The sequence below is a fragment of the Momordica charantia genome (genome assembly GCF_013281855.1).
Source record: "Momordica charantia cultivar OHB3-1 chromosome 9 unlocalized genomic scaffold, Mcharantia_2.0 BLBB01000009.1, whole genome shotgun sequence".
NCBI lineage: Eukaryota > Viridiplantae > Streptophyta > Magnoliopsida > Cucurbitales > Cucurbitaceae > Momordica > Momordica charantia.
Window position 1 is genome coordinate 15,531,372 of NW_028275167.1, and position 10,920 is coordinate 15,542,291.

Genomic DNA, 10,920 nt, shown 5'->3' on the forward strand with positions numbered 1-10,920 from the left:
CTTGTCTTTTCATTTCTCGTAAGTTATGTCTTTTCATTTACAAGTCTTTTCATTTCTTGTAAGTTACAAGTCTTTTCATTTCTTGTAAGTTACAAGTCTTTTCATTTGCTTAAGACTTTTCATATGGCTTGCTAAGATGGCTATATATAGCCTTGAGATGTCTTGTTGTAACACAATTTTGAAGTTGAATGAAAAGTGAGTTTTCTCATTAGCTTGGTTGAGAGATTTATCTCCCATTTCTTGTGCAATTTCTTGTATCTTTAGAATTTGCATGTTAGGATCATTCAAGCGGTGTTGATCATACCTCTTGTGGAGTGATTCGAATCACGAGTTTAGAAACAAGTTTTCTCTACTCTTGATATTGATCATCAAGGTAATCCGTTCTAAAACTTTTCCTTGGGTTGATTCCATACTTGTTTTCGGGGTTTTTGGGATTGAGTTCTATGGGTCTTGTTCGTTAGCAAGGTTCTTAGATCCAACTCTCAAGGGTTTCTTAACATTTTGGTATCAGAGCATTAGGCTCTTTGATCGGATATATGTTTCCTTGCATTTATCTCTTTGAATTCTGTGTTCCTTGCTTATGTTTTATTATATCTAAGCATATGCATTCTGTCAAAAAATTACAAAAAAAAAAAGTATCAATTCCATTCATCTTTTCCAATTTTCGTCTGCTGCATTATTATAGATCTGGATCTTATCTACAAATCTGTCTTCTTTGAAGTCTTCTGATTCGACTTTCTTAGTGGTGAAATTCGTGCACTTTGCTGATTGATTTATAAAAAAAAAAAAAAAAAAACTGAACGTGAAAGCATTTATTGTTAGCATTATTGTGCTTTTGCTGATCCATAACTGGAAAAAAAAAAGAAAGAAAGAAGAAAAAAGCATAGAAGACCCCATTTGTCATTACTTATTTGGGTAGCCTTGCATTGAAATCTCATGCTACTTCCTTGTTGCTTAATTCCCAACCATCTTTATCTTTAACTCTACTTTCGTTTCTTTCTAGCTTCCATTATAATTCTGTCCATAATTTTTTTTTCTTAACTTGTTTCTTTGTTGTTATTCGGGTTACTCCCAAAATCACACTCTTGTTTGAGTTCTTATGTGCTGTCTAAACCACTTGAAATGCACATAGCTTTTAACTTTGCTAGACTCACTTACCGATTTGTTTGAAGTGCATAAGAGTGTACTAAGTTGTGAGGGAGAGGTTGTAAGGGAGCGATACATTATTTTGAGTGTTGAGGGTTAAACACGAGTGAACTTCACTAACGAGTGAATTAGTGAGGGAGTGCTTGTGAGGTCCATTTCTTGTCACTTTATTTTGTTTTTACAGCATGGCTAATCTTGGAGATGAAGGCAATATTTCTGATGCCCGGACGAGAGAGGCGCTAGAAGGAACTGTTGAACGAATGATTCGTAGCATGGAGGCATTGACAGAACGGATAGGAAGGTTGGAGACTCAAAACCAAGCTCAGGAGAGAGTTCCACCACCTCCACCACCACGTGTTATGGATGAGGATGAGTATGAAGGTGATGGATCCGATCATTGGGAGGACGATCAGGCTACAGTTTTAGCGGCTCCAAGAGGGGGTGATAGACACGTTGGTCGTGGCTTAGATCGAGGGAGAGGCCGGGGAAGAGGCTATCATAATTTCCAAAGAGCCCCACGAGCGAATGCTCAAGTTGATCGAAACTTGGGAAACATCAAATTAAAACTTCCGAAGTTCTATGGTAAGACTGATCCGGAAGCGTACATTCAATGGGAGAAAGAAGTGGAGTTCGTGTTTGATTGCCATAATTTCAGTGAAGAAAAGAAGGTACGACTATGTCTTGCTCAATTCAAAGATTATGCAGTAACATGGTGGGACAAATTAATGTCAATTAGGAGACGAAACCTTGAAGCGCCAATCGATTCATGGTATGAGTTCAAGGAGTTGTTGAGGAGGCGATTTGTTCCTAGACATTTCCACAGGGACACAGCGCAAAAGCTCCAAGTGTTGAGACAAGGTAGTAAGTCTGTGGAGGACTATTACAAGGAGATGGATACGTTGATGAATCGGCTGGATCTTGAAGAGGACATGGAGAATCTCATGGCACGGTTTCTTAATGGCTTAAACAAGGAGATTGCGGATAAGGTTGATCTACAACCTTACTTTAACATCGAAGAGATGTTGCACCTTGCCATCAAAATTGAGAAGCAGCTCCAAAGGCGATCTCAAAGGTATTCTACTAAGCTCTTTTCCCATTCATCTTCTACATGGAAAACGGATAGTAAGAGTGCTGATTCTAAACTTAGAAATCGAGAGGCATATGAGAAACCAAAAGAAAAGTTTGAGAAAGGAGAGAGTTCCAAGAAGGGGAAAGAGAAAGTTGATGAACCTAATGTGAGAAATCGGGATATTAAATGTTGGAAATGTCAAGGAGTGGGACATTACAGTCGAGACTGCCCTAATAGAAGAACTATGATAATTAGAGAAGGAGAGTTTGTAACAGAAGATGAGAAGGAAGATGAGGTAGAAGAGGACGACAATGGTGAATGTGAGAGTGAGGAGTATAGTGAAGAGGACCCTACACATATGTCCTTAGTCACTAGGAGAGCTCTCAGTACTCAAATTAAGGAGGATGGCCTAGACCAACGAGAGAACTTATTTCACACTAGGTGTCTTGTCCAAACTGTGCCTTGTAGTGTGATTATTGATAGTGGTAGTTGTACCAACGTTGTAAGTTCTATTCTGGTCAAGAGGCTTAACTTAGAGACAAAACCACATCCTAGACCATATAAACTTCAATGGTTGAGTGATTGTGGGGAGGTAAAGGTGAGTAGACAAGCTCTTGTTTCTTTTGCTATTGGAAAATATGTTGATGATGTTTTGTGTGATGTTGTACCTATGCATGCCGGGGATATATTGTTGGGTAGACCTTGGCAATTTGACCGTCGGGTAATGTATGATGGGTATGCCAATCGCTATTCTTTTACTCATCATGGAAGAAAAACTACTCTTGTACCTTTGTCACCAAAAGATGTGCATGTTGATCAATGCAAACTTGAAAAGAAGAGGCAAGAGGCTGATGCAAAAGAAAAAAGTGAAAAAGAAACAAAAGAAAATGAGTTGAGAGAAAAAAAGAGTTTGAGTGAAAAGCAAGGGAGTAGCAATCAGCCTAGTGGGAAAAATGAGAGAAAAGCCAAAACGGTGAGCTTGTATGCTAGTTCAAGTGAGGTTAGGAATGTTTTAATGGCGAAACGGACTGTTCTTGTACTTTTGTACAAAGGGTCTTGTTTTCTTACTAACGAGCTTAACACCTCCTTGCCTAGTATTTTTGTTTCTCTTTTACAGGAATTTGAGGACTTGTTTCCCGAGGAGATGCCCAAGGAATTGCCACCACTTCGTGGCATCGAGTATGAGATTGACTTCATTCTAGGTGCTACCATACCTAACCGATCAGCTTATAGGACTAATCCTACTGAAGCCAAAGAAATTCAAAGGCAAGTGGATGAATTGTTAGCTCATGGGTATGTACGCGAAAGCCTTAGTCCTTGTAGTGTGCCTGTTATTTTAGTGCCTAAAAAAGATGGAACTTGGAGAATGTGTGTAGACTGTAGGGCCATTAATAAGATCACTGTTAAATATCGTCATCCTATTCCCAGGTTAGATGAATTGCATGGCTGTAGTCTCTTTACTAAGATTGATTTGAAATCTGGGTATCATCAAATTCGTATGAATGTTGGAGATGAATGGAAAACTGCATTTAAGACCAAATATGGATTGTATGAGTGGCTTGTTATGCCTTTTGGTTTAACTAATGCTCCTAGTACTTTCATGAGGTTGATGAACCATGTATTGCGTGAATATTTGGGAAAATTTGTGGTTGTTTATTTTGATGATATACTTGTGTATTCGAAGTCTTTGGAAGATCATGTAATGCATGTGCGTGCTGTTTTGACTACACTTAGAAACGAGAAATTGTATGCTAACCTAAAGAAATGTAATTTTTGCATGGAAAGGGTTAATTTTCTTGGTTTCATTGTGTCTAGTCGAGGAGTTGAGGTGGATAGTGAGAAATTTAAGGCTATTAGCGCATGGCCAACTCCCACGAATGTTGGGGAGGTTCGAAGTTTTCATGGGCTAGCTAGCTTTTATCGGCGTTTTATTAAGGACTTTAGCACCCTAGCTTCACCTCTAAATGAATTGGTAAAGAAAAATGTTCCTTTTGTTTGGGGTACATCCCAAGAGCATGCTTTTAATGTTTTAAAGGATAAGTTGTGCAGTGCTCCTCTACTTGCTTTACCGAACTTTGATTTGACTTTTGAAATTGAATGTGATGCAAGTGGGATTGGAATTGGGGCTGTACTAATGCAAAACCATAAGCCACTAATGTTCTTTAGTGAAAAGTTGAGTGGTGCTTCTTTGCGGTACCCAACTTCTTAGTCTTCTTATGTTTGGACTTGGACAAATTCTTCGTTCCTTCCAAAAGTGCTTCCAAACCCAATCACTTGGTTTGTTGAAATTGTGCTCGGATTTATTTTTCCTCCACTTGGTACTTTGCATTTGCATTCTCCAACATAACATTCTGCTTTCTCGACCATGGAATTCTTTATACAAATTCTTGGATAAGTAGTTTTCCACAATGCCTTTCACCTTAGGTTTCTTATGTCCATGGTTACCTACACAATAAGGAAGCAAGTTAGTATCTTTAAAATCAAGATATATTTTATACTTACCTTGTAAGACAATCTCAAGATCATGAGAAGATGATAGGATAACTCTTCTTGGCTCCTTTATAGCTTCCTTTGTTTCTTGTATTCGATCATGCTTGAATTGAAACGTTGGAACTTCCTGCAAAAATCTTAGAAAAGTAGAAAGACTAGGATAAAATATGTGAGCTTGATAGTAAGGGTCCTTATGCAACAATGCTATAAGATTTGACTTATATTGACAAATGGATTGGATCTTGCTATTTTCCTCTTTTTTCTCCTTTGAATTCCTTTCTCTTAACTCTTCTCTTTCTCTCTTTTCTTTGAACTCACTTTTATCAAAATCAGAATCTTTGCGATCTTGTTCAATAAATTCATCAACATGTGCTTTAGAATCTTCCTCAAATTTTGCATCATATTTCTCACAAGCATCATTTGAATCAACAACACCATTTCTTATCACCATGACTTCTTTATTGACACATTCCTTGCTCATGTGTCCAAACCCTTTGCACTTCCAACATGTAAGAGAATTAGTCTTCTCCCTTACCTCCTTCGGAACTTCATTGTTTTTGGCATTGGAGCTCTCGGCCTTCACTCTTTTGACAGCACCAAACTTCCCTTTTGGTTGCATGAATTCATTCCATTTGGAATGCTCCTCTTCTTTCCTCAATTGATCTTCAATTTTGATAGCATGGTGATACATATCTTCCAAGTAAGGTGGTGGATTTCTATCAATATGATGAACAATTTCCAGATTCAAACCTCCAAGGAATCTAGACATGGTTTCTTCCTCTTCTTCTCGAATGTGTGCTTTTTCCATTAAAATCACCATCTCTTGATAATACTCATCAACACTTTTTGTTCCCTGCCTCAAAGCTTGCAGTTTAGTTTTCAAATCATTTTTATAATGTTTGGGAGCATACCTCATTCTCATGGCTTCTTTGAGTTTTTCCCAAGTTTCTATTTGATCCTCATCTTTCCTTCTTTTCTCGGATTTGAGATGTTGATACCATTCATTAGCATGATTAATGAATTCGGCAATGACAAGTCTCATCTTCTTATTTTCACTATATGTAGAGCAATGAAATACACGTTCTATCTTCCTTTCCCATCGCAAGTAAGCATCGGGGTCCGTCGTTCCACTAAATGGTGGAATTTTGAGTTTAACTCCGCCATCCCTATTTTCATTTAATCTTTCCAATCTTCTAGGTTGCATGACGTTGGCAAAGTTATTTCGTCCTCTTCCTCTCCCATTTCTTCTTCCTCTCCCTTTTGGGGCATGTGCGCGAGCACTGTTATGCGTTGCACGCAATGCCGCTTGCGATAGAAGGCGATGTCGTGTTCGCAGAGGGTGTTGCGTTGTGAGGTTAGCCCGTGATGGTGGGGTAGTGTACCATGTAGTCATTGTGCTTGAGGTGGGCTTGTTCTTCGATTGTAGCATTTTCTCGGCTCCTTCGTGAAATTCATCCTCTTTTTAGTGGCTTCCCATCTTTATCTTCTTCGTCACTGTCGGGTTGATTTTTGGATCTCTTTCCCGAATATGATCACATCATCTCTTTCTTCTTGAAAAGGATTCTTCCTCGAATCAAATTTGTAACCTACACATAAAGGAAGCAAGTTAGTGACTTCAAAATCAAGATTTACAGTACACTTACCTTGTGGAGCTCTCTTGAAGTCTTTTGGTAATGATGCGCTTGTCGGACTTCACTTGAATTTCCTTTTAAAGCTTCTCCGTTCTTTCCAACAATGCTTCCAAACCCAATCAATTGGTTTGTTGCCATTATGTTTTGTTTTCATTGTTTTCCTCTTGATGCATGCCATTTGAATTATCCAACCATAGCAATTGGTGTTCTCGGCAATGATGATGTTTTGAGGACTTTTTAAACAAGTATTTCTCCATGATTCTTGGCCAAAACTCTACTGGTTCATGATCACATACACAAAAACAAAACAAGTTAGTATCTTCAACACTAATATTTTTCTTGTACGTACCTTGTAAGGTGATCTTAAAGTCATAGGATGACTGTAGGACGAGTCCTTCAAGCTCCATGTTGTCTTCAACTCTTCTTGTATTTGGTCATGATCGAGTTTAAGAGTCGAACTCTCCTGCAAAAATCTTAGAAGAGTACAAGTTATTGGGAAAAACATGTTAGCTCGAAAGAAATGGATCTATGTTCAACACTCCCTCAAGATTTAGCTTGTGAGGCCAATTATAAATTACTTTACTCTTCTTCTCTTCATTCTTTGGTCTCAACTCTTCTTCTTCCTTTTCTCCTATATTTACCAACTCACAAACATCCACAATTGATTCTTCATGCATTAGTGGTATAAGAGTAGATATCTCACCACCTTCTTTCTCAAAAGGTAAAGTTTGATGAAACAACTTGTGATCCATGGAAATAAGAATTTCATGGACGTGGATAGTAAGAATACAACTACAAAAGACAAGGCTAGTAAAACAAGAATATAATTCTCACTCCACTCCCTTACTTGTACTCTCAGCTTCTCTCCTTTGGTAGGGAATGTGGATGTGGATAGCCTCTTGAAGATGCTCACTTGATTGCTCGTAGCGAATCAGTCTTGGAATAAGTGAGTACAAGCCTACAAGCAACTTATACAAGGTATTTTTTATTTCTTTTTACCATTGGTCAATGGTATAGATGATACCAAAGACAAGAATCAAATGGTGGCAAACAAATACAAAATGATATGACACAAGGAATTGATACAAATGATAGATAAAAGACAACCTTGAGCCTAATGCTCTTGGTTCTATGGACTCGACAACAATATGCAAATTGATGTCAAAGATAAACAAATAAAACTATGCAATAAAAATCAATGAAATAAAAAATAAACTCTAAAGATGTACAAAATCCTACTCATAGTGCAAACACACACAAAATAATTCTTACCAACAAAACAGTAACCTTTCAGCAAGTGGGGTGACTTTAGGTGAGGGGTATGTGCTGAGTACGACTCGGATTGGGCTGAATCCAATGGAAAATTGAAGTATAACGAGTGTACTGAACGTATATGGGCTGCCAAATGGTTTGGAAAATATTTTGAGGGCTGCTCTCTCAAAGAACTCTGGGGCTGCACAAAAAAAGTCTCTCTCAGGTGGCCTAGTGGGCTAGTCGGATTTTCTCCTTCTTTTAGGCTGCCCAAAGTGGTCAAAATAATCCAAAAACATTTTTAAAACAATATATAAACAATATTAGGATTACTTGCCAAAAATAAATCGATTTGGACAAGATTTGATGGTCCAAATATTTTCTCCAAAATTGTCCAGCTTCATTATATGGAAAGTTTTCTGCCTTGACACCTTATCTTCATTCAATGATAACTTTTGCTGCAGACCTTGGATGGCTGCAATCTTTATGTCTCTAGAAAGCTATTTCAAAGACCTTAAAATTGGCACCTGATTTGACTATAATTAACAAAATGGTCAGAGAGATATCAATCGTCGAATTTGAGAGTGTGTTTTCCCGGTGGCTATAGGATTTCAAGAAAAATATTGTTTATGAAAAACTAGATAACTCCCAAACTACAGATCGAAAATCATCGATTCTGGGCTCTATGGAAAGATAACTCAGTGATCTTTCGAATGACACTAGTTCTACTTAATTTTGAGTTTGGAGCAAAAAGATAAGGATTTTTTAAATCGGCTCTCGATCTTGTGCTCTCTGCAGGTTGCTCTCAAATTATGGGGTTCGAAGAAAAATGGATGACTTTTGCTAGAAGGCTCTGATTAAAATGAAACTTGATTTGTTGGAAAGCTTTTGAGGTGCAGAACACAAACAAACAAGTTTTATACACTTTAAAGCAATTTTCGAAATAAAAACTTCTTATGCAAGAATGATAGAAAAAGTTGGCACGTGGAAGAACAAGAACAATGGATGAATTTTTTTTTTGTAAGATTTTTGAATAAGGGAAAGTAAAGACAAAGATAAGAAATTAAAAGATAGAAAAATATCATATATCCCGAAGTAGAGCCTAAACTCTGATACCAAATGATATGCGACAATCCAAGTGTATTGAGCTACTCGAGCCAGAAGCCACTTGAATCCAATCGTATAGTTGGTTCAACCTGAAAGGCTAAGAGTTAGAGGGATTACCTTTACAGTCGGTTACCCTGAGCAGACAAATTACTCACTATGCTCAAGGCCGGAAACACTCCACGAGTTTGATGACCAATCAAACAAGCATGCTTCGAGGGTAAAAATAAAGGTTCCTAAGTTCAATCACATAAAGGAATTGATATTTGGGGGGGGGGGGGGGGGGTTTACACACGGCAAAGGAAAAACACTCAAAGTTTTTATTCAATTCATCATTCAAAAAGTTCTAAGATCACTCAAACAATGGAGGGTACAAGCCTATTTATAGGCTAAGACCTATGGCCTTTCAAGGAAATTAACTATATTAAAAAGAAAATAAAAATTAATAAATTCCTAAAAAAGTGCTAAACTTGCCTAAAGATGAAATTAAAATTGATAAATCAAAAAGAAATAAACCAAAACAAATCCCACAATATAATCCAACAAAATAATAAGGAAATTTTTTCCTTAAAAGTGATGGAGTGGCTGGCAAGGTAAGTTGACGGCACCTATGGGAGTGGCAACATCAAATGGTGAGGCTGCCCATGGGGTTGTGGTGCTGTGGCGCGTGCAAAGGAGTAGGCTGCTTGACGTGAGCTCGCGCAGGCATAGGCAGTGGCGTGTAAGGGGTGTGCATCAGGCGCAGTTGGAGGGACTCTGGTATGGTGAGACGCACGTGGGCAGGAGCACTTGCGACAGGCGAGGGTTGGTGCATGGGTAAGGCACTATAAGGTTAGCGCGGTAGGGACACGTGTTGGGCAAGGCACTTGCGAGGTTAGAGCTGCAGGTGGGCGGCCTCGCGGGTGGAACGCGCGTGCGTTGGGGCTTGTGCAATGGTCAGGCGAGCATGCGTGCTGGCGAGGGCGTTGGCGACAGTAAAGCTGGTGCAGGTGCTGGGGTAGGTGTCGGCCTCTTACGAGGTTAGCATCGCATGGGTGTGTGGGTGCTGGCATGGTAGGCGGCTAGCGGGCACACAGGTAGGTGGCTGTGTAGCAATGCGCGCTGGCGTTCGGTGGGGCGTGCGCGAGGAGTGCGGCTGGGTGGTTGGCGCGTCCGTGGGGCATGCGTGCGGGCGCTGTCATGCGTGGGTGCCTGATGGTGCTTACGGCATGAGGCGATGTCGCGTGTGCAGAGGGTGTCGCTTTGTGAGGTTAGCCCGTGATGGTTGTGTGTGCCGTGTGTCACAATCGCACCATTTCAAAGCAGCTCGAGCGATTGTGCGGCACTTGCTCTAGCTCAAACGAGCAAGTCAGCCGGGAAAAACTGTAAGTTGCGGACAATCTCGGTCGTGGGTCTAGCCTCCGCTCACGTTTTAGGAGAAAATTGGTTTTAGAAAACGTGAGAGAGAAAAACAGTTGAAAACATCTTTAAAACAAGCATTGTAGACATTGGATGCAAGAAAGCTTTGATTGCAAGAAAGTATACAACACTTGGTCGGGGGGAGGTTTGATGACTACTTGGTCCCCCCTAAGGTACATTATAAGGCATTTTTGGTGTGGCAGGTGTAGACGTCCTAAGTGGCGAGGAGTCACTCGGTGGCCTACAGGGCCCGTGTGAACTCCGATTGGCTTGAAATTTGGTGTGCTTACATATCTTACTAATACACACCTAGTTCCAAAGCCGCTCGGCCAAATTCCACCTACAACCCCAAAAATCCGATACAAGAAAATTACACTAGAAAGCTTTAAAGACATGAAAGGAAAGCGAGTGGTGAGGATGGTTTGGACATGCGGCCATGGGTAACACACCCTGGACAAGCATGCCCACAACACCGTGTAGTCATTGTGCGTGTGGTGGGCTTCTTCTCCGATCGTAGCATTTTTCTTGGCTCCTCCGTGAAATTTATCCTCTATTTAGAGGGCTTTCCATCTTTATCATCCTCTTCATTGTCATTTTTTTATTCTTGGATCTCTTGCCCGAATATGACCACATCAGGCAATTTCTCTATTGCCTCTATCTTTGCCTTATTTACTTCAATGCCCTTGCTGGAGACTCTGTGCACTAACACAATTCCCTCCTGCACCATGATGTGACATTTCTCCCAGTTCAATACCAAATTTATTTCTTCGCATCTTTGCAACATCTTCTTTAGGTTTTCCAGGCACTCTTCCAATGACTTCCCAAACACTG

General features: G+C 39.8%; 1 protein-coding gene across 1 annotated transcript; it reads left to right on the forward strand.

Moving 5' to 3' along the window:
- The first annotated feature begins 1,331 nt into the window (after positions 1-1,331).
- LOC148209063 (uncharacterized) lies at positions 1,332-4,424 on the forward strand. Its single transcript, XM_088117407.1, has 4 exons — positions 1,332-2,326; positions 2,435-2,936; positions 3,333-3,508; positions 4,031-4,424. Exons 1-4 carry the CDS (start codon positions 1,332-1,334, stop codon positions 4,422-4,424), a joined length of 2,067 nt encoding a protein of 688 aa, XP_087973533.1.
- The last annotated feature ends 6,496 nt before the right edge of the window (positions 4,425-10,920 follow it).

Excerpts from the sequence above, each read along its gene's own strand:
- LOC148209063 (XM_088117407.1), top strand. The coding sequence starts at position 1,332 with ATGGCTAATCTTGGAGATGAAGGCAATATTTCTGATGCCCGGACGAGA. Across the intron at positions 2,937-3,332 it reads CTTGGCAATTTGACCGTCGG|GAATTTGAGGACTTGTTTCC; the intron begins GTAATGTATGAT and ends TCTCTTTTACAG. Across the intron at positions 3,509-4,030 it reads GATGAATTGTTAGCTCATGG|TCGAGGAGTTGAGGTGGATA; the intron begins GTATGTACGCGA and ends CATTGTGTCTAG.